At 43.0% G+C, this 23,816-nt stretch overlaps 2 protein-coding genes across 6 annotated transcripts; both read right to left on the bottom strand.

Annotated features, from left to right (window-relative positions):
* Positions 1 to 2,692: 2,692 nt before the first annotated feature.
* Positions 2,693 to 3,984, bottom strand: LOC109752164 (uncharacterized). The gene has a single exon (XM_020311048.4). It carries the CDS (start codon positions 3,605 to 3,607, stop codon positions 3,035 to 3,037), a length of 573 nt encoding a protein of 190 aa, XP_020166637.1. The 5' UTR covers positions 3,608 to 3,984; the 3' UTR covers positions 2,693 to 3,034.
* Positions 3,985 to 6,968: 2,984 nt separating this feature from the next.
* On the bottom strand, positions 6,969 to 17,310 carry LOC109752159 (uncharacterized protein At5g08430). 5 transcript variants are annotated; one of them, XM_020311039.3, is made up of 22 exons: positions 16,969 to 17,310; positions 16,258 to 16,337; positions 15,724 to 15,920; positions 13,363 to 14,227; positions 12,925 to 13,046; positions 12,636 to 12,695; positions 11,849 to 11,899; positions 11,567 to 11,637; positions 11,246 to 11,415; positions 10,395 to 10,448; positions 10,150 to 10,206; positions 10,032 to 10,085; positions 9,881 to 9,937; positions 9,771 to 9,815; positions 9,645 to 9,683; positions 9,524 to 9,580; positions 9,384 to 9,437; positions 9,252 to 9,314; positions 8,456 to 8,512; positions 8,117 to 8,179; positions 7,893 to 7,955; positions 6,969 to 7,532 (listed from the first exon to the last, which is right to left on the bottom strand). In XM_020311039.3, the coding sequence occupies exons 1-22, from the start codon at positions 17,142 to 17,144 to the stop codon at positions 7,207 to 7,209; spliced, it is 2,781 nt and encodes a 926-aa protein (XP_020166628.1). In that variant the 5' UTR covers positions 17,145 to 17,310; the 3' UTR covers positions 6,969 to 7,206. The 5 variants fall into 5 exon arrangements, with proteins under 5 accessions (XP_020166628.1, XP_020166627.1, XP_040243098.1 ...); XM_020311038.3 differs by having other exon boundaries at positions 10,395 to 10,469; XM_040387164.2 differs by lacking the exon at positions 12,636 to 12,695 and having other exon boundaries at positions 10,395 to 10,469.
* Between the last annotated feature and the right edge of the window lie 6,506 nt (positions 17,311 to 23,816).

Genomic DNA, 23,816 nt, shown 5'->3' on the forward strand with positions numbered 1-23,816 from the left:
AGAAATGATTGATTCTTTGTAAAAATATTTTAAATTTAAAAAAATCACCATTTCAAAACATTTTCACAAAAAAATTAAATATGTCAATGTTTTTTTAAATCACAATTTCAAAAATTATTCATTTTTTACAAATGTTCATGTTTTTAAATTTTGTAATTTCAAGAAAAATAACTTTTAGAAATCTCCTTTTATAAAAAAATTCAGAATTTTAAAATGTTCGTGTTTGGTCTAAAATCGCAAAACTTATTCACGTTTAATTTTTTCTTCCTAAAATGACCAGAAAAAATGTGTGCTAAAGTGTTTGACTATATACTTTGATCCGCCAGTGTGTACTGAAAAAACCCGAAAAATAAAGAACTGAAGCAAGTGAATGCCGTTAAATGGGACGGCCCGTTCGCCCGTACGCTGTATGTATGGGGTCTACTTGACACAAAATGTGTCATATAGGACAAGACCTCCTATTTCCCGATTCGGTAGAAAGTGAGCCGACACCCACCGTCTTCCTGTGGGCGCTTTGGCCCCGCCCATCTACACGGTGGGGCGCCGCTGTTTTTTCCTTTCATTTCTTTTCCTTTTTTTTGCTTCTTTACAAAATGTATGGGATTTCTAAAAGGGTTTGAATTAAAAAATTGTTCCCGGATATGAAAAATGTTCATGAATATGAAATTGTTTCTGTATTTAATATTTTTTATGGATTTAAACGATGCTCATGAATTTCAAAACGTATTCATGAATTCAAGAAATGTTCATGAATCATGAATTTGAAAAATGTTCCTGTATTTAAAAAATACTTTATGAATTTCCAAAAATATTCATGAATTCAAAGTTGTTCATGATTTTTTTAAATCACAGATTACAAATAAGCTTTCGCAATTTGAAAAATGTCCGTGGATTTAAAAAATGGTTCGAGAATTTTAAAATATATTATTGAAATTTCAAAAGAAAAACACGAATTCATAGAATGTTCCCAAATCTAAAACAAAATTTTGAATTCAAAAAATGTTGGCAAATTTCTAAAAATATTTATGAATTTTAAAAAAATGATCACGAAATCATAAAATATTTACGAATCTCAAAAAAATTTGCAAAATAAACAAATGCTCATGAATTTAAAAATGAAAATAAAGGAAAAACGAAAATTAAAAAACACGAAAATTAACAAGAGAAAACCAAAAGAAAAAAAGCAGAAACCGGAAGAGGGGCCTAAGCTAGCCCAATAGTACCTAGCGGTGCACTATAGGGGTACGCGTTATAACGCTGTCCTTCAATCTATGTGGGAAATATTTCTCAAAAAAAAACCTATGTGGGAAATAGGATCCGCCATATAGAGTATGCACGCGCTAAAATGAACCGCATAATTTGGAACAGTTTTCAGCAAATAAAGGTAAAAGGCAGAACATTCCTCGCGTCCATCTCGCCCGTCGAGTGAAAACAAGCTTGGATAACTGAAGGTGTTGCTAGCAATTCGACACTTCCAGATTTAGAGTAGAGGTCGTCTGACACCGATGGGCCCACATGTGCTTATCACACCTAGTTTTTGGAATGGGCTAAACTGATCTGCATGGGACGAGCCCACGTGCCTTTGCTCCTCTTTCTTTTCTTCTTATTGTGGTATCGGAGGCGATTATGGTATCTCCAACGCAATAAAACACTAGCCATTCGAGCACTTTTTGGCGTCCAAATCGGATCATCGAATCAGGCCAGATTGGTCTGGATCGCCCATTTTGGCTCTGGGGAGTCCGGACGTCCGTCATATTGGACTCCGACACCCTAGACCCATCCAGAAACCCTCTCCGATCTCTGCTTTAGAACCCTCCACGCATTCTTTCCGGCATGACTGGCTCACCAGCCACTAGCCTACCGCATTCATTGTGGCGTGACGATAGAGAAGCCTAATCCGGTTTTCAAGTTTGCGGGCCTCCTCCTTCACAAATCCTATCCACACAATCCTCCTCCTCTCCCACACCTCCACTGACCGCTACACACCATGACACCTTTGCCTGCCAGAATGGGAAAGAAGACGAACGCCGAGAAGACAAGGACGTGATGCTGCTCGACGGCTACCGCCCGGACAAGCCGTCGTCGCACTAGGATGACGGGTCTAAGGGGGCTTCGGATCCAGTTCACGCCGTCACCCACGGTCACTGGGATCGTTGTCCTCCACAATTCCGTCCACCGTGAAGGTGTAGACGATCTTGAACGATCAGAACCAGCAGCCATCGTTGCTCACCGCAGCGGCCCGCTCAGACGACAAGTTCAGGCAGCAGATGGAGGAGGTGTTGTGCCTATCATTGATCGACTAGGCTCCGTCATGGTTGCCCCCTCGCACAACCCGGCGTCCAAATCGAGTGTCGCTTCAAGGAGGAGCCACCGTACCCTCCACCTAACAGTGGCGTACAAATTGGACGCCATGTCAAGGAGGAGTTGGGGAAACTAGAGCTCTATCTGGTAGACAGGAACCTCCGCGCACCCCTACACCTGCGGAGGAGGGGGCAATGACCTGCCAGTGGAGGAGGGGTGATGTGCGCTTAGAAAACTCCTTTTTAGAGATTGGTTAATTGATCCGAATGTTTTTTCATTACAAACATGCCCCGGACAAGCTCGACCACTCATGTAACGCTCATCAACGGACGAAAGACGGTAAACCACAGAAAAACGTTGAATAAAAATAATACTCCCTCCTCCCATAATACAAGAGCGTTTTTACACTACACTAATGTCAAAAACGCTCTTATATTATGAGACGGAGGGAGTACTAAGCAAAATATGACAATTGCACGCATTGTGAAGAAGAAAAAGAAGAAGAATCACAAAAATAAGGCAAATAGAATCGACACCCTATTTGATGGGGTCCTTTTCCTCCGTGTGCAGCGCATTGCACGCACACCAATCGTGCTGTGCATCCGTCGACTTACATAAACTAATTCACAGCATCGCGTGCAAGAATTGCACGCACCAATCCCGGAAACCAAATTAACCAACAGTTTGTTGCGTACACGTACGTATATGCAATCACGTAACCAACTGCCCGATTCTACATCGCCGCCACGCCGACGCCGGCGCTCTCGCCAACATCCGCGACGCCGCACCTGCACTGCGGGGACTCCTCGAAGTTGTCCGACGTGAAGGCCTGGGAGAGCGGGCCGACGTAGAACATGAGGTGGTCGGCGTCGGCCATGAGCACCTGGTCGATGCCCCAGTTGACGAAGAAGATCTTCACCGAGACGCCCCGGAGGTCCCACAAGCTGCCGCCGGCCACCCTGCCGGAGATCGTCTGCTTGTAGGTAAGCTTGTACCCGCCGTCCACCTCGAACTCACAATCCTTGTCCATGAACACCTGGAACGCGCCGTCCGACCGCCGGAGCGTGTAGTCGGTGACGCCCACCGGGAGTATTCCCTTCGGGAAGCCAAATTTCTCCAACATCTCGTACGCGCTCGGCTCCGCGCCGACCGGACCCGCGACCACCGTCTCGTCGGGGACGTCGCTGACCGGACCCGCGACCACCGTCTCGTCAGTGGCGTCGCGGGCAGCGGAGACGGAGAAGACGGCGGTGCCGGCGAGCAGCGTAAATATGAGGAGTAGGAGGCGGAGTCGCGTGGTGGCCATGATGGCGTGTGGATTTTCCTGGTTGTTTGGGTGTTGTGTTGCCGGCTATTATTTGCCAGGTTTGCTGGTGAGGAGGTAGGGCCGTGTGGGGGTAGATTTGGGTTTAAGTTTGGGCATCCGGAGATGTGTTTTTTTTTTTAAGTATATCCGGAGATGTATTACATGTGTTGAGGTCGCGTTGCCGTGAGGTTCGATCCGAGTCTGGCTGTAACTTGGGTTGTAAGTTGACAAGGACCTCATTGCAGCAAGCAAACGTATCCTTGCAACGCAAACTATTGGACTCCCGAAATCTGAGGACGTATCCCGTGCACGGGAGCTTGTGCTACCGGTGCAGCGGACTATCTTAGCATATTTTCAAATGTTCGAAAAAATCTGGAACTTTTTTTGCACTTTCACATAACATTAATATATGTTGTCACAAAATTCAAAACATAGCTCGTGACACAAAAATGACAAATTCGTCACTAAATAGTACATAACACAAGTTGGGCTTTAGATTTGGCCCATTATCACATTGATGTCACATTTTTCGTTTTTGTATCTCGAGCAATGTTTCGAATTTTAATTTTAATTTCTTTTTCGTGGATTTTTGAACATTTTTAATGTGTAACCGGCGTTCGGTGCACCAGTGGCACACGAACTCCGGTGCACCAGATACGTTCTCCCCGAAATCTCTCATGCAAACCGAATTCTGTTTTGAGTATATCATCTTCCTGTTAACTTGGTAATCGGTGACAACAGGGATGTCACAAGGACGCCATCATACTTCCAAAACACCTGCTTCGCAGCGCTTGAAACAAGGCAAGGACAATAGAGCTCGCCACCCTTGATAATTGAATGCTTAGCCACCACGTTTCAGGTTTTGTAAACGTTTGATCGGCACATGTTATCTACATTAGGGTTCCGGTTTTACGGTAAGGTTGTGTACCCTTAGAGGAGGTCGCTCCCACTATGGAGATTTTTTTTAGAAGGAAGGCGCAAGGAGCGTCCGGCTTTAAACTAATGAAGCCAACACAAGCCATAGATTCTTACAAAGTCTTACATCCGGAATAGAAACAAGTAGACAAATAACAAGGCTAAGAAAAAAACATAGCATAATCGTGCAAAGGTGAAGCCCTACTACAAAAGATGTAATCTTAAGAGCATCAAGTCTTCAAAGGGAGTTGCCTTTGTTGATTGCATGGAGGCATTAATCTTGCAAAGCACTTCGTTAGCCCCATCACAGTCCTCCCCTTCCCTAGAGGGCACCATTGATGAAACAAAAGAGACCATTTGAAAATGTAGTTACATGGATGAGTAGGCAATTTTCCTTCGATAGCAATTTTCGTGCAGATGGTCCAAAGTGTCCAAGCTAAGGTCGCAAACGAGCGCCGGGCTAATCTACGGTGTTGGCCTCGTGAGGTGCGGAGCAGTGCTAGTTGATCGACCAAGGAATTCGGAGCCTAGTTAGCGCCAAAGCTTTCCGTGTCACAGCTCCATAGGAACTTAGCTGGAGCATACTAGAAAAGGATTGTGGTCAACGTTTTCTGGGTTGTTGCACAGGGCACAACAGTCATTGCCCGGGGCGCTCCATTTCTGAAGATTAAACATTGATGGTAGGCAATCTAAAGAACCTTGCCAAAGGAATATATAGGCTTTTAGCGGAACCCTCGAAGCCCACATGCCTTAGCATATCACACCCTAGGGCCTTGGATCAGTTTGACGTAAAAAAGATTTCACTGTGAAGACACACGTCATCTCTAGGTTCCATTTTGCTGAATCCCATTCGGTCGACAGAAGAAACCTGCGAGTTGCCCTTGTAACGCTACCCAAGAAACAAGTTTAGGCTTGGCGTGGTTACGCAAAAAATACAAGATTGAACATATCGTCGATAAACACATTGCTGACAAGGATCTCCGGACCAGATGCAATGACGAAACAGTTAGGATATCTAGTGTAGAGAGGCTTGTCATCGATCCACTTAGAAAGCCAAAATTTGGTGTCTCTCCCGTTCCCGACCTCCAAGCGAACGCCCAAGTTGAAAATCTCTTTGCATTTTTTGAATCCCTCTCCAAACTTGGGAGCCCTTAGTCTTAGATGCGAAGAAAGAAGCGTATGGGAAGTACTTGGCTTGGAGATTTCGAGCCCACGGGCTATCATCGTTCTAGGAAGATTTCCAAATCCACTTGGTTACTAGAGTCAAGTTCATCTTCTTGGGGTTAGTGATACCCAGACCTCTCTCGACCTTAGGTTTGCAAATGTTTGCCCATCAGACCATACATATTTTTTGTTTAGCCATGTCTGCTTCCCAGAAAAATCTAGCCTTAACTTTGTCAAATTGCACATGAAACCATCTCCCAGAATAAAGAGGCTCATTACTGAGGTTAGGGTAGCGGATAAGCACAGGTTGGTAAGAGTTATTAGTCTTACGCCCTAATACAAGAGTTTCCCTTGCCAAGGGTCTACTCTCTTAACAACTTTACTAACTATAGGATTTCAATTCGGCGCCATCAACTGTTTATCCGAGCACGGAAGGCCAAGGTATGTAACGGGAAATTCTGCTTTCTCTCTCTTTTTTTTGAGCCGTAGATGCCTCATCAACACCTAAAGTGAAAAGCCTCCAGATTACAGCGCATGGAATGAAAGCCTCCCGACTCCCAAGGTGTGACATCCCGGCTTAATAGGAATGATAGACTATTCATATCAATATGGTGCATCTTCTTTTTCAGGAGCCTATCCGAGAGGAATTTAAAGTTAAGCGTGCTTGGCTAGAGTTGACAAAGTACATTGAAAAATTCTAGTGTTGGTTTGTGCGTCCAGTCTAGATCCCAGCCGCAACGGCCAGAAACTGATGGATCAGCCGTGGCGTTACACAAGGCCATCATTGTAGCAGATGCCATGGGAACCACTGGTGTTTGTATCCCACGACTCTTGAGCCGATTGTTCGTTGTTTGGTGCGTTGGCATGTCTTGCTGGTAACATGTTTGTGTTGGTTCCCAGTTACCGACATACATGCATCCATTTGTGCAAGTGCTCCCGGTTTTCTTCTCTGTCGGGCTTGTGACGAAAAATCAATTCGACAACCTATAATGTGAGGGGTCCTGCCTATTGCCACAGTGCTTTCTGACACTTCAAAACCTTGGGAGGTCAATTCAGATTTTGGGCAATATGTGAAGGCCAAGGCTGCAGGCCACTTTAAGAACTCTAGGACATATATTGGTGGTGTTCATGTCAGTTCCTTAGACGCTATACCATCACTATTTTATCAATGGAACCAGATCATCGCTCTGAAGAAAACAGTATCATCATCACAACATTCAGAACATTTCAAACCAGGTTACCATTTTTTTATATAACAAGAAAAAGGAGAGAGCAGAACGCATAACTGAACATGTTTGGACATAAACTTGCATCAAGCTCTGAAACCAACTTATGTCCATCCCACAATTCACAGCCGAGGCCAAAGTTTCACAGGACCAGGTAATGTAAGTCTGGCTGGTCCTCCCACCATAATATTAGGAACAAAGTAGGCGAATCTGGGCAGGAATATATTACAGGAGAAGCCCCCTCTTTCACTGTTAACTTGCTAGCATGAGAACCCCAAGTAGCTGCCATCCTTCTCAGCGCTTCAGACGCAGAGCATCCTTGAGCAAAATGGCAGAGTCGCTAGACTGACCGGCTCTCCAGACCCTGAAGTCGTCGTCGAAGTAGCCTTGTTTGTTCCAACCATCCAACAGCTCTAGAGAGAACGGGCCTTGCTCGTCACCAAAAGGATCCCTGTAATGCCACATGCCTGACCGCCTTGTCTTGCGTTGCGCCACATGAGTATTCCCAGACTCGTCGGCATCCATATCAACAACAACCACGTTTGCACCTTGATCATGCGTCGGACCATCTTCGTCGTCATCAATGTTGATTACTTCAGCTGGGATGCCAGCTGCATTGGCTGCATCAATCATGGTTGGTCAGGTAGAACAGAATGCTAAAATTATCTAAGAACCAGAAAACGTTAGGAATAAAGCTGGAAAATTCTAATCAAACTCGTGGCCTCGTGGGTTCATTAAACTGCTTACATATGTGAACGATGGGAAGATGCGCATAAATTCAAAACAATTCATTTACAAAACTAGGGTCACATGATGTTTTTTTCCTCACTGTAGGTCACATGATGTTTTACCATAGAAATTCACAGGTGACTTAAGTTACTTAATAAGCTCAATAGGTAAAACTCGGCGCCTCTAAAAAATTACTACATTTTCCCTCATATATAATAGTAACAAATAAAAGGATGGTAATAAGAGAAAACCTGCAGCACCCTGCTTCTGGACACTTGCTCCCAGTTTATCACCAGCAGCATTCTCTTCACTACCTGCATTGTGAAATATGAACAGTGAAAAGTGAGGTATCTGAGAAAGGCCGGTGTGTCAACAGAATGAAAATGCAACAGCAGCTCGACACAGGGAAGGTGGAGGACCAATCCTTCCAAGAGCAGTGCAATTATTATTGAAATGACAGGTAGCATGACCTTACCCTGAGTACTCTGGCTTTGGACATTTGTTCTGGGTGTATCGCCAGCAGCATTGGATTTAGTGTCTGCGTCATTAAAACATGAACGATGAGAAACAGGTAGCTCGGAATGGTCAGTATGTCACTAGAATGAAACTGCAACATCAGCTGGAATAAAAGCTTGAAGAAGACTAATCATCTAATCCTCAGAGTACTCCCTCTGTAAACTAATATAAGACCTTTTAGATCACTAAAGTAGTGATCTAAAAGGTCTTATATTAATTTACAGAGGTAGTACAGCATAACTAGTGAAAGGATATTTGCTAAAAGAAACTAGTGAAAGGATGGGCAGTAAGCACAGACCTGCAGTGCCCTGATTTTGAACACGCGTTTTCGGTGTATCAGTGTCACCTTCAGTAGCTGCATAATGTAATATGAACAATGAAACTGGGAAGGTAACTCAAAGAGAGGGGGAGAGAAAGAGGTGACATGGGGATTCTGTAATATTCTTTTCTTCAAACCAAGGTTAAGTAAAGCTGTTGTTTAGACAAGGAGTTTTCTGAGCCTTGACTCAAAACTATTTAGGGGTATAATTTAGAACAATTTTCAATCCAAATTAAAATGACAACCAATGATTGAGATGATGTTAATAGTAACCAAAGAGCCAACTTACTTAACTGAAGATGCATTATTTATTAGAGGGCATATCATACAGAGTAATGGTTACTTAACAACCGCAAATGTGGATAGCACTTATCAGTAGCTTGCTAAGTTGTCTAATCTACAGGTGCATAAAATGATTGGAATAAATCTTCAAGTGTTCTTTTAGTGGGCATTCTACAATATTTAACTCTATGGTTCACAGCAGAAGATAATAGCACTAACGGTCTCATGCAGCATTGAACTCCACTACCATTGATATCAAAATAGGCATAGCCTTAGAAGTGTAATGTACTCCCTCCGTCCGAAAATACTTGTCGGAGAAATGGATGTATGTAGACATATTTTAGTTTTTGATACATCCATTTCTCCGACAAGTATTTCCGGACAGAGGGAGTAAGTATTAACTCAAACTAGTCATCCAACATCAAGTATGTAAAACTGAAATACAACTTTACAAAATCCAGATGAATGCAGATAATCATTATATAAGTAAAACCTTTAGAATTTTCTTCTGGACAACTTTTTAAGGATAAGGAAACAGCTCTGCCGTCGTTGGCACCTACACAAAAAATCAGGAGTGTTTTACAACCTTTTTTAAAAAAAAATACTGCACATCATGTAAGCAAACCTTCAGGTTTTTCTTCAGAGCAACTTTTCAGGTAAGCAGCTTCCTCGTTGGCACCTGAACAAAAAGTATCAAGTATGTAAAACAGAAATACAACCTTACAAAATCCAGCTGAATGCAGATAATCATTATACAAGTAAAACCTTTAGAATTTTCTTCCGGGAAACTTTCTAAGGGAACAGCTCTGTCCTCACTGGCACCTACAAAAATCAGGAGTGTTTTACAACCTTTCAGAACAATTTACCACACATCATGCAAGCACACCTTTAGTTTTTTCTTCAGAGAAACTTTTCATGTGAGCAGCTTAACCCGCACAAAAAGTCAGAATGGTTTATCAGCATTTGGAACAATTTACTGAACACTATGTGAACAATTTAGTGAACACCACACCTTCTGAGTAACTTTTCAAGCAAACAGCTCTCTCGTCATTGGCACCTACACAAAAAGCAGTATGTTTTACCAACATTCACAACAATTTAGTGCATAGTATCTAATCAAACCTTCATATTTGTCTTCCGAGCAACTTCTCAAGCAAACAACTATGTCCTCATTGGCACCTACACAAAAATCAGCGTGTTTTAGCAATATTGACTACAACTTTTAGAGCCTTTTCCAAAAATAATAATTTAGTGTATGGTATTGCAATCAAACCTTTATATTTGTCGTCTGAGCAACTTCTCAAGCAAACAGCTCTCACATTGGCCCCTACACAAAAATTCAGCATTTACCACCATTCTAAACCACTCATTGCACATTAATGTACTCAAACCTCTAGGCTTTTCTTTTGAGCAACGTGTCAAACGAACAGCTTTCTCCCCGTTGGCGCCTACACAAAAACAGTGATTATCTCCTGTTCGTGAATTGTGACTGAATGAATACTCTATCTAAAAGTAAAACTTTAGTTATTTCTTCCGGGTAACTTTTTCAATAAACAACTCACACTCTTGGCACCTACATAAATATCAGAATTTATCAATCAACCATAAAAGTTGAAAGCAAGTTACAGAAGCAAACCTTTAGATTCTTCTGAGTATCTTTCCGAGCAAACAGCTCTGTCCCCACTGGCACCTACATAAAATAAGTATTTACCTGCTATTTTAGAACAACTTGAGAAATTCCTGATAAACCGTTGAAATAAGCAACAAAAAGGGTAAAAAAGGAGCAGCTTCAATTGTGATGAAAAGGATTAGAATCAAAGATCAATATGACAATGGTCATACAACCACATGCCGCAAGATGAGTAAAAACAAGTGCATAACTGATAGAGACCATATATAATCTATTGGAGTGGATATTTTTGCTAGTGGTAATTAATTGTACAAAGCAAACCAGCTGTTATACTTGGCATCCATTTCCAAATATAAACTATACGACCAGCTCTAAGATGAACAGTAAACTGGCAAGAAAATAAACAAATTAAAAAAATCCCATTTTTGACAAAGTAAATTGAGTTAGATTGGGGTTCCTGCATGTAGCCAACTGCCCTTATGTGGTGGTAAATAAAATGTAGGATGTTACCGAACACACAGTCACACACATAACAGAATTCACTATTTGTCCAGGACAAAGTGGCTGTAAAACAACAGAAACACTAGTAGATCCAATATCTAGATTTAGCGTCTTTGTATAGGTAATCTATTGGTGGAAACAGTAGTAGAGATACATGCTGTAATAAGTTAACCTAAATATAACAAATGTAAATAACATAAGGAAGCCATATATGAAATATAATCGTGCAAATAGAATGGTGAGTTAAGCCACCATTTGTTCCCACAGATCTCTGCAGAAGCTCAATATGACACTAGATTGATTTTAGTAGCCAATATGGCAACCCACACAGGTAATAGAGATAGGAGCATCATCACCTTGTAAAGTAGCTGTATTCATCTGAAAAGACTTCTCTGATGCTGCGACTAATAATTCTGTGTCTTTATTATCTTCCAGATCTGGAATAACTCGAGGGACCTCTTCAAGAAGACGTTGTCTTTCGGATGGCGAGCGCAATAGCTGTCTCTTATCAATGTACTCGAGCTTCGTAAAATTTAGTCAAGGATATAACTGTACAAAGTCCACTAGCATGTCCTAAGATGGGTGTATCGTAATGAAGTATAAAAAGGAAACCAAGAACAATTCTTTTATTAAAAAGATCATTAAATGAACGAAAGATCTTTATCTGACAAGGATATTCGCAGCGCCAACCTTTTTCATTGGCCAATTCAATTAAATTGTCCAGTCTCTTAAGTTCTTTATCGATCCACTGGAATGGGGAAAGGGCAATTTGGTTAACATTTCTAACAGAAAAAAGAATTAATACGTAAACTTAAAATAGGAGAGTTCAGACTCTAGAATATGTCACTGAAATACTGTTTTGAATTTAAAATGAGCTAATATCAAATGATGATACATAAAAAAATGCAGAATGTACCAGACAAATACATAAAGTTGGTATAATTTCCTAACAGACTTACATGAGTGACTATATCTCTGTGTACACTTCTCGCTTTTTCCTCAAGCTCAGCCTGTAAAAACCAGCACGTTCATGGAATCAACAATCAAGTAAAAAAAGAGACCCAACAAATATCTGTAACATTTTCCAAAGCCAGAAAAGAAGGAAAAGCAGGAAAGAAATATGTCAAATAACTGGCATCCAATACTCCAAGCAAATACTGAATACTTGAGTTGGTCTCACTCTCTGATAAGGATATCACACAAATATATAAAAAACATAGCAAGGTGCAACTGGCTAACTGTCACACCAGATTTTGTTTTGAGTTATTTTGCACATTTAACCCTCTTGTCATCAAATAAAGTTGTTGGCCCTGCTTCCCATAAAAACATAACTTGAAACTCCGATTCAAACATCCCAGGCTGTCTAGCACATCCTGAGATATCACAGGTTTCACACCCGAGCACTTCAAGTCTGGCAGGGCTTGTCATCTATTTTCCAATGAAGAATGCACTTGTGACAAGGACAATTCAGATACAACACAAACTGTGTGATGAGAAATCCAAAATAATTACATGTGAGGCGCTGATACCAATACCACTATATTTAATTTTACAGATTGCAAATGCTTCATTAGTTACATATTATGTTCGACAAAGAATATAGCCAAGCATCGACAGCTATCTGTTTCCTATAACTTCTAACTTTCTATGCATGTTGAAACAAAAATAATAGTAGTCTGCATTACATCAAATACTATCAGGACAACTGCATTTTGGGACACTAGAAATTGAAAAAGATTAACTTACAACAGTGAGCCTTTTAGAGTGTTCTTTCTGGACGAACAGACGAAAATCTTCACATTCGTCCTGTTATTATCAACAACAGAAAACTTGAACAACGTGTGCATCCAATACAAGTTTAAGTGCATACATGAAGAAAATAAAAAAATAGCAGAAAGAACCTATAGATCATAAATTTGTTTTGATTAATATTTAATAGTCATCGGTGCCAATCTTCTATCTCTCTAGGAATTGCTTTAGTAGTGTTGGAACATTAAGAAGTGTAATTCTCACAATAAAAAGCGTTATAAATTACCTCCCCAAAATCTTCATCTGATAACATGGAAATTTTGACTTCAGACCAGCAGCTGGAAACACACAAAAGCATATCTGTAGACATGTCCTTTACCTTGTATTCTTCTGAGGATTTCCTAATGCCTGTTGCATATCTCTCATCAGCAAATAATAACTAAATGCGATGTAGCCAAAAGATACAGAATAGAGTATTTATTCACATGTCCTGTGAAATGGAAATTTTTTTTCCCCATGAATTAAGCTCCTGTTAATGTATGGATTGTAGAATTCATCATTATTTCTTATTTACTCACTGGAAGACAGTATTAATTTGAATAGAACTAAACAACATGCACATAAAGCTGATACAGTTCTCTATTAGGGGAAGAGCACTAAACCAGGCAAATGGAGCATAGATTAGTCAAATGAAATATAGGGAACATAAAAGGTTGAATATTACCAGTTATTTGTCCAAGCTGGTAGAATGCTTTAGGCTTGTAGTAACTATAGTCTTTGGGGTCATTCTTTACTCTAACAAAACAACCAATAACTTTATTTTCAAATGCCTCAGGCTGCTTTAGCAGATCAATAACTACGGATTTCTTCAAATAGATCAACTTAATGTTGTCGCAAACAAGAGAAGCAAAGCATCTCTTGTTTCTTTCAGAAGTCCCTTTCGAAGTAGTGAACTCAGAGGTCATGGTCCGAGTTCTCTTCTTCATACATGAATCACTGTTATCCTCAGAACTGGCAAATGTTTCATCCTCAGATGTGTCATTTGCAGCAATATGCCTCTCGAGCAAGCTATATATCTTGTTGTACTTAACCTTTGATTTCCTAAACAATTGCTTGAGTTTCTCATCACATATGACATGCTTTTTCTTATCTTTTTGCGAAAGATCCTTCTGTCGAATGTACTCCTTGACAACTTCAGCAGCACCAAATTGATCTAGAGATTTGGATGTATATTTGCCTATTGATTCAAGGAATCCAATCAGCTCTTTTGAACCCCAGCCAACATAGACATTCTTCTTTGATTTTGCATGCTTCAGAAAGGGTTTCACTTTATTTGATGTTCCATTTAAATTAGATGGGCAAATTGGCTCAGCATCACCACCATCACTATTGCCCAAGAAATCATCATCTGAGCTGTCCTGTACTTTAGGAAAATTCTCAGAATCTGACATTTGATCCGGGCCATCATTTAAACTAGCATAAGCTTCTTGAAGGTTATCCAATGTTAAGCCCTCTTTCTTTATAATTATCTCCCAGTATTCCTTAAACAAAAATTCAACAGTTGACCTGTCACTGAAATCAACCCTCTCCTGGAAAACAGAGAATCTACCATCAGAACATATGCATATATAGAGTAAAAAGAAACTCGAAGGGCCAAATGCCATCACCAAAGAGTAACTACTAAGTACCATCAGAAATGTGCACATAAGACAAATTTAATGGTAAGCATTCTACATGTCAGATGTTACATTCTGCATTAGAGCAATTGCTACAAGGAAATACAATATGCATTATGCAAGGAAACAATATATAGTTAAATACCACAATATATAGTTAAATGACACTGCACAAACTGATGGTTGCTACAAGCCAACAAATATATCCAGTATAGAAGGTTATCAAAGATAGCCAAATAACAAAAGAAAGGAAACAGTTAAGCCCGTGTTCAATAATAAAAATAAAAATAAAAGTTAATCCCCAACGGTCAAGATTCCCTAGAGTAATCCCTACTCCACCAAGTGGATATCAGCAGATTTTAACCTGTGATTGTTTTCTATGTATTATCAACACCATGTCAGCCTTCTCTCTCCATTCAAAATCCATGTTTTTGTTACCTATCGACTGTGCTAGGTCCTCAAAAGAGAACTCCCAAGAACACATCGACAACCAAAAGTGCCCAACACTACATAATTTTGGATCTTTTTTTTTTGTGGTGTTTAGAATTTCCTTCTATCTTTTCACACAAACATGTGACTGGAGAAGAACCACCGCTGGAAAACTTGAATCATTTGTGTGAAGACCATTGCATTTAAAAACATAGCTGTAGATGCCCAGATTTTTAAAGCACCCACATCATTTTACTTCTCAGCGACATCTCGTTGGCTGCTGCAACCACTTTCTACTGAGAATATCACTATGTTACTCACGTCAAGTATTGAGGTGCTCAAGGCGGAACAGAGGATATTAGCTATTCCAGATCTAAATGGTTAGAGAAGTTGTGACATGGGGAAAAGACAGGGACGTGGTTCAGGCGAACAAAAAGAGTGGCTTTGGTTAATCTAAACAAAGGGCCAGGATCAATCTGCTGAAATCCACTTGATGAAATTAGGGCATCTCCAAGGGCAATCCCGCAAGTGTCAAATTTAAGTCCCCATATGTTCACGGACAGCGAAGGGTTGTTGTCCTCCCCTCCAATGATGTTCCCCAATTTTATCCCCAATTGTCCAACACATGCATATGATTGGGTGGGCATGGAGAGAGGAGAGAGAAAAATGAAAGAAATAAAGTGGTCCAAGGTGGGCTGGAGCTGATGTGGCAGACATGTCTGGACAGCCCCATTTCTCCCGCACATATGGGGCAGGTTTGGGGAAGTCCGGACTGTCCAGACATATGGGGCAGATTTGGGGAAGCCCGTTGGGCAAGCGTTTTGTGTCCGGACAGAATCCAGACTGTCCGCCCAGACATATGGGGGAGGTTTGAGGGGTGCCCTTTGAGATGCTCTTAGGGGCCACTCCAAGGGGATCTGCACCTAGCTGGACGGTGGATTAAAATTCTATCAAGGATTGAAGGATATGTACTTAGTTACCCCATCAGAGTCGATTTCGATATTATTCTCAATCATGATTCCCAGCCTTAGACAGTTAGCGCATAATCCCTTTGTTTGCCTTCTTCCGACTTGGACAAAGTCTGCTTCTCTCAGGCAACCACAACAAACCGATTTAACCGGACAGCAGAGGCACCGATAGTATGAACGCCCTTTGCAGATACAGCATGTGTGCCAACCTGCCACATTTAGCAACCAGTAGGGTCAGTAGTGAATAAAAATAATAATATTTGGTGGAATTAAAGACAACTTGAATAGCTGAAACTACTGTTAACAAAAAATAGGAGCCATGTTTTGTTAGATCCATTAGGAATTCTAAGGTATCGTGTTTTAGCATACTGCTGCGCCGTGTCATAGAGTGTCTGAAGGAACTAGCTAAACAGAGCAACAAAGGTAAGTAAAATTATTTCAGGTTTCACAGAGCAACTTTATTCACCCACATAACCACAAGAGTTCCACAGCAATGGCAGTTGTAGCAATGGTAAAGAAAGAACATGTAGTGATGTAGGTACTCACCGCAGATGAAGTTCTCATCTGAATTGAGGAAATCGTCATCCTTTTCCACGCACTTAGGATGGTAAGCCTTGTTGCAGTTCCTGGAAGATACTGATAGGTATAAATATATGCTGTGAAAATGTCGGGACTCTGGAACAATGCAATGGACTAAAACAATGTTTGCACCCATTTAGCATATACTAAAACCATAGTTAAAAGAGGCACACTTAATTGCGCTTAATGTGCGCATAACTGCACTTAAGGCTTGGTCAGAAAAGCGCAAGGCAGTGGCAAAATGCACAATTATTTGCAAACTCATGCTAAGGAAAAAATAGACAGCGACGGGCCAAAGGTGATCGGGATTCTGTCCAGGGCCAGGTAAACAGGCTGCTGCTTCAGCAGCGAGTTTGTTGTATCTGTTATCCTATAGACAGAGAAGGAGGGTCGGCCTCATCCCACCACGACTTGCCATTGCACACGTTTTACTGGACATGTCGTCGTACAATGCAGTTGGCTAGGAGAAAGCGGATGAACCAACCAACCCAGCAACCAACAGCGTGCCTCACACAAATTCAATCCACACAGCACAAACGCCATCAATTTTGGCCCTACGGAACTCCACCTACGAGCCGGTTCTTAGATCATCGACCGGCATTCCGCTTTCTCCTCAGGCTGCGGGGACAGGGCAGGAATGGACAAGAAGACGAGGCCCGGGGCGAGAGCGGCGCGAACCTGTAGTCGCAGAGGCGGAGGTGGCCGCCGTCCTTGCAGACGAAGCAGAAGTCGCCCTCCTCCCCGTCGGGCTCGGGCTCGGTCTCGGTGTCGTCCTCGCTCACCGGCCGCGGCACGCTCCCGCCCGCGCCGCTGCGGGGCCTCGCGGCGGGTTTCTTGGCCTTCCTCTTCCCCATCCCGCGCGCCGACTCCGGGACGGGACGGAGGCGGTCGAAGCCGGCGGGGAAATTTAGGGATCGGAGGCGATCAAGGTGTGGGTGGAGGGAGAATCAAGAAAATATTTGTGGGCGGAGGGGATCTTGGCGATGAGGGCGGCGGAGTGGTGAGTGGAGAGTGGAGACAGAGTGGAGACAGGGGAGGGGGGTTTTAAGCGGGGAGAGGGGCGAGGTTTTCGAGGGGGCAGGGGTCTTGTTGACTGTGACTGCAGTGCGGGTGGGCACCAGATATGCTCCTTCCCTGGAAAAGGAGGAGAGATGGTGCGCGAGTAGGCTCCTCTCGACCGTCCGATCTAGCCGGGACGATCTGCGCCGTTGTTTCTTCAAGCGGATCGGGTCGGATTGGATAACGCTTTAGCTCATTTTTATTTGCCCGGTTCGGAGCGATTCGGATAATGGCCGGATGCCGATTCGGATGCGGGCTATGTCGTACTATGGATTCGGAATGAAAACGGATAACTCCATTGGTCATACCATCATCGACAACGTTGCCCATCATGTTGGACCACTGGACTATCGAAGAAATGCAACCGGCGACACACAAAGATGTATGATGTTGCGATGAGCAGTCGATGATAGTGGTCGCACGAGGACTATGTTATATTTACAAGTAGTGATTGTAGTTTTTGGTCTAATTGGACATTTTATTGAATAATTTGAATTGATAACCTAGGATAATCTGTAAGAAAAAGTAGCCCGCCAGATATTAACAATGCTATATTTGTGGTTGACCAAAATTTGTACGTATTTCCATATTTGACGGCTTCTCGTGTGAGTGCATACCATCTTCTAAGAAATGAATGTGAATTTGAAGCGAAAATTATATGTATCATATATATTACTCGCCCGTGCCATATCTCTTCACCCATACTATTCTCGTGATCTCATCTGTGCTTCAGCTTTTGGGATCCTTTCACTTTCAAAAGTGGGTCGTAGAGTATAACGGCTGGAATTGGAGCTAGGGATGGTAATGGGTAGGGACCATAGGGTATGGGTGGGTACAACCCCTTCTGCCCAAGCCTATACCCATTAAAACTTTCTATACCCACCCACTTCAATATTCACTAGCACAAATTGATATCCATGCCTATACTCATCAGGTATCATATACCCAATGGTTATCCAGTTGGTACAATATATAGCGTTTACATTTTGAAAAAGTAGAACAAAGTCTAAAATTCAAGTGATGATGAACTATTAGTCCAGCACCAACACGACCTCCTCCAGTGGGTGGCCTGTTGCGGGCGACAAGGGAGTACAATAAGCAGTTGGTGGAAGCCCGACACAGTGGGAGGCGGTGATGAGAACTGGAGATCACCGATCTAAGAGTTGGACAAGAGTTCGTTGGTGATCAGACGATATTTCATCATTTCGATGAGTCACATAGGACGTAAGAGGAGTGGCGAGTTGGTGTTTATGGTCTGATTAGCTATGGCTAGTTTAGGGAATACACGATTGAGGGTTGGGCCATAGGACTTGGATGTTGAGCGTTGATACGTCTCCAACGTATTTACTTTTCCAAACATTTTTGCTCTTGTTTTAGCCTTTAATTTGCATGATTTGCGTGAAACTAATCCGTACTGACACAGTTTTCAGCAGAACTACCTTGTTGTTTTTGTGCATAAATAAAAGAATCTCGGAATTGGACGAAACTTTACGAAGAATTATTCTGGAATGAATGAAAAATACTAGACCAAAGAAGTGCCAAAGGTGGCCACCCTGGGCTCACAAGCCTAGGGGAGCACCTACCCCCCCCCCAAGGGCGTGCTAGGCAGGCTTATGGGTCCGCTAGACATGTTCCTGACCTAATTCCAGCGTTGTATATTCCCTCTTCCTGAGAGAAAAAAATCATTGAGAAAGTTTCATCGCGTTTTACGATACGAAGTCGCCGCCACCTCCTGTTCTTCGTCGGGGCCCCTGATGTGGAGTCCGTTCATAGCTCCGAAGAAAGGAATATGTCTTCGTCGGCATCACCAACCCTTCTCCATCAACAATTTCATGATGCTCACAATCATGTGTGAGTAATCCCCTCGTAGGCATACTGAAGGTAGATGGAGATGGATGAGATTTCATATGTAATCATGTCAATTTATTAGGACTTGATCCCTGGTATCCATTATGTTCTGAGATTGATGTTGCTATGACTTTGTTATGCTTAATGCTTGTCACTAGGGCTCGAGTGTCATGATTTCAGATCTGAACATGTTATGCTTTCATGAATATATTTGTGTTCTTGATCTTACCTGCAAGTTGTATGCACATATTATCGTTCTAAACCTTAGACCCCAAGGTGACCTCAAATTAGGATATCGACGGGGATGACTTTACGCTACTGCAGGATGCTGCTAACGCGATACTACGATCAGAGACCCTTTGACGAAACTATGTGCGATGCATTAATCGCAAACGGTGATGTAAAATAACCGTCAAAAAATATGCAAAATGTTTGCGATGGCGGATACATCAAACACGGTTCGGATTTTAGTTGTGTGTGCGATGCGGGGCATACGGTTCAGTTCGATGAACTGTTTGCGATGAGGCAGAACAAAAGAAACGGGCAGCCAGATGAAGGCGTGTGCGATATACGACATACAGTTCACTCGGATAAATTGTTTGTGATGAGGCGGAACAACAGAAACGGGCAGCCAGATGAAGGTGTGTGCGATATACGGCATATAGTTCACCCGGATGAACTATTTGCGTTGAGCCAAGAGAACAGAAACGATTCAACTTAACAAGATGTGTGTGATACGCGGCAAACAGGTTTGTAATCAAAAACGTGTGGGAAGACCGATCACAACACAGACGATTCCTATTAACAAGTCATGTGTGTTGTGAGCAAACAATTGCTGGTGAAAGTGCAATCATGCCCTTAATCTTATTTTGATGTTGATGACAACATGCATATAAGGGACTAATCATGTTTGTCAAGTATATCTCAGGATTAAGTCTCAAGGGCGTGTGTGGATCATAACTAGGGACAAATGCATATCATTCAAGATCGGAGATACAAGAAAATAGCTCTGGCTTTTTCTTTGTTTGCGGCTTTGTTTCTTGAGTATAGGGATCCTGCACTATTAAGAGGGGATCATTGGATCTAGTGAAAGATTTACTCAAAACCCACCAACTCCATTTTTCATCGGACGTCCGGTACTCTACGGACGTCCGATCCCTCACAGCTGACCGGACGTCCGGTGTTTCTTCACAGTACGATATTTGTGGATATCCGAGCTTCTCCGGGCGTCCGGTCGCCGGACGTCCGTTTTCCTCCAGAGGTCCGACACTTTCTCAACAGAACATTATTTACGGATTTCCGGTCATCTCCGGACGTCCGGTCACCGGTCGACCGGCACGTTCCGGACGACCGATGGCTGTGGAGTTCCAGCGACCGGACGACCGATGGTTGTCGGACGTCCGGACCTATCTGTGCCACCGGACGATCGGTCATGTCCGGACGTCCAGCCTCTACAGTGCACTTAAGTGGCTCGGTTACTTTTCCACTTCCACTATATATAGCCTTCTTCCCCCCACGGGATAAGGTTGACCATTCACTTTGAGCTTTCTAAGAACACATCTCACTCCCTCTCTTGATTCCCTACACCAAATCCTAGATCCCCAAGGGATTTAGGAACATTTGGAAGTTCTCCAATCAAGTGATAGATCCACTCCTTCCCCTTCTTTGCACCAAAGGAATTTGTGATTTGAGCAAGTCTTGAGCTTTTCCCCATCGTTCTTGTTACCCTTGGATGTTGGAGACTCCTAGGCGGTAGGAGTCTTTCGGAGAGGAATCGACCATTGTGATTACCCCCGGAAAAGTTTGTGAGGGTTTGGAGACCACCCCAAGGTCTACCACTAGTGGTTGAGAAACGCCTTCGTGGTGTTGTCCAAAGAGAGAATAGGGTGACCCTTCGTGGCGTTGGTGTGCCTTCGTGGTAACATCCACCTCACTAAACGGTGGCGTAGCTTCCCTCCAAGGAAGTGAACATCAGCATACATCCTCGTCTCTCGGAGTTGCAGTTATTCCTAACCCTAACTCCCTACTTGTGGTTACTTGTCTCTTAGCACTTACATATATCATATTGTGCTTGCTTACTCATATATTTGTGCCACTTGTTTTATCTTGCTTAGCTCTTAGCATCATACTTGCAATTGTTAGGCTCACTTTCATATTCCGCATTATTGCCTAAAATTGCTAAGTAATAATTAAAATTTGTAATTGGACCTATTCACCCCCCTCTAGGTCCATCTCGATCCTTTCAATTAGTATCAGAGCCTCGTGCTCTATTCTTGTGGCTTAACCGCCCTAGAGCGAGGTGAACCCCGATGGGACTCCCCTTGTTGCAGATCCGAAGAATATGGGCGCGGCTTCCACTAAAGCCAAGTCCTTTACTTCAGAGGATCTGGAACGAGCTCTTGCTAAGAAAAAGGAGGAGCATGATGCCTCTCTTGAGTACTTGGTCCAAATGAGGTTAGCCACACTAACCACGATGCTTGCACCACTTTCTAGTGGTGCAGCCTCAAGGCCAACTGTGTCGGCCTACTCCTTCACTTGGCCAACAACCTCCTAGCGATGAACATTCCAGTGTTCCTTGCCTTTATGTAAGACCTCAAATAGAGAAACCTAAGTATAACCCTCAAGGCAAACCTCCTTTACTTGATGAAACTACCGATTTTGCTTTGTGGAGAGTTGCTATGCAGGATCATCTTCGATATGGAAATGATGAGATGTTGGAGATCTTGGAGTATGGCTACCAAGCTGTTGACCCGAAGAATCTTACTCCAAGAGAGGTATATGACAAGAATCTCAACGACACAACAACCATGTGCATAAGAAGAGGTATGACCGACAAGCAAAGGAGACCATACATACATATCACAAGTGCCAAGGAATTATGGGATACCTTTGTGAGAACCAAGACCGGTACCTCCACTCTCCAGCTTGCTCAATATGAAATTGCCAAGGGGCAATTGCAAAACTTTTGTATGGAGAAAGGTGAATCTCCCAAGCAACTTCTTGAGCGTCTCATGACTCTCACCGCCGACATCGAGTCATGTGAATGTGACAAGACACAAGATGGATTCAACTTGACTAAGCGATTTCTAGTGGATAAGTTGCTTCACGCTCTTGCTCCGTATCATCACCAAATGGTGTGGGACATAAGACAACACCATGGATTCAAGGAAATGACTCCGGATGACATCATATCCACCTTCCAACTATTTTAAGAGTCAAAGGCAAATGCTACAAAACATCTTGCCATGCATGGTACCTCAACATCAAAGATCAATCGTGCATTGAAGGCCAAGCATGTATGTGAAGAAGAGCAAAGTGAAGAAGAAGAAGATGATGATGATGGGGATGGTGATGAGGTTGACTCAGATGAGAGCCCGTCATATGAAGACATTGCTTTTTTGTCAAGAAGTTTAGCGCGGGAAAATTCAAGGGAAGATTGCAGAAGAAGAAAGTGAGAAAATGCTACAACTGTGAAAAAACCAACCACTTCTCCAATGAGTGCCCTTATGAGAAAGAGAGAAGATAAACCAAGGTTTCCTAAGACCTTTCCTAAGAAGAAGTTGCCAAATCCTTTGAACTTCAAGCTCAAAAAGAGAGATGGGAAAGCAATGGTTGCTCATGAAGAATCCGATCCGGATGATGTTAGTGGTGTTGCCGGAGTTGCTCAAGACTCTCAATTGCGAAAAGCTGGCAACCGACGCAACGTTGAACGAGGTCCTGTGCGTCTGCTCGGGCCTTCGGCTAGTAAAAACCTATACGGAAGGCCTTGCTTACAAGGGCCCGAGCTGCGGCGTGGTGGCTGCCAAGTCCAGCATGAATTTCTGCCAAAAGTTGCCATCCTTCCTCTTCGGAGATGCACCTTTGAAGTACTCCGGTAGCGCTTTTCTTATAAAGCTCTCCCTCGTGGACCTTGTAGGCTTAAGACCGCCGCACAATGCAACGTGCCTCGTTTGGGTCCTCAGGGAGTTCTTGCCTAGTTAGGTAGGCCAAGAAGGGTTCTGTCCACGGGGTGATGACAGCCATAATCACGTGGGCCGAAGGCGTTATTTCGGTGGCAGAGCCTCCGATTACGTCAGAGTGTTCGGTATCTGGTGTTGTGGCCAGGTCCGGACTGTTGTTGCCGGTCTCTCCTTCCCATACCACGGATGGCTTAAACAGCCTTTCCAAGAAGATATTAGGTGGCACAGGGTCACGCTTAGCGCCGATGCGGGCGAGGATATCCGCCGCTTGATTGTTTTCCCGGACCACATGGTGGAATTCAAGCCCCTCGAACCGAGCTGACATTTTGAGGACGGCGTTGCGGTAAGGCGCCATTTTTCGGTCCTTGGCGTCAAAGTCTTCATTTATTTGAGATATTGTGAGGTTCAAATCCCCCCGCACCTTTAGGCGTTGAATGCCCATGGATACTGCTATCCGGAGACCATGCAACAGGGCCTCATACTCTGCTGCATTGTTGGAGTCTGTGTATAATATTTGGAGTACGTATTGGACTGTATCTCCGGTGGGGGATGTCAGGACGACGCCTGCCCCCAGGCCAGGCAGCATCTTAGAGCCGTCAAAGTGCATGATCCAATTGGAGTACGCGCCGTACTCTTTAGGGAGTTCGGCTTCTGTCCATT

This window comes from Aegilops tauschii, chromosome 1 (assembly GCF_002575655.3).
Source record: "Aegilops tauschii subsp. strangulata cultivar AL8/78 chromosome 1, Aet v6.0, whole genome shotgun sequence".
NCBI lineage: Eukaryota > Viridiplantae > Streptophyta > Magnoliopsida > Poales > Poaceae > Aegilops > Aegilops tauschii.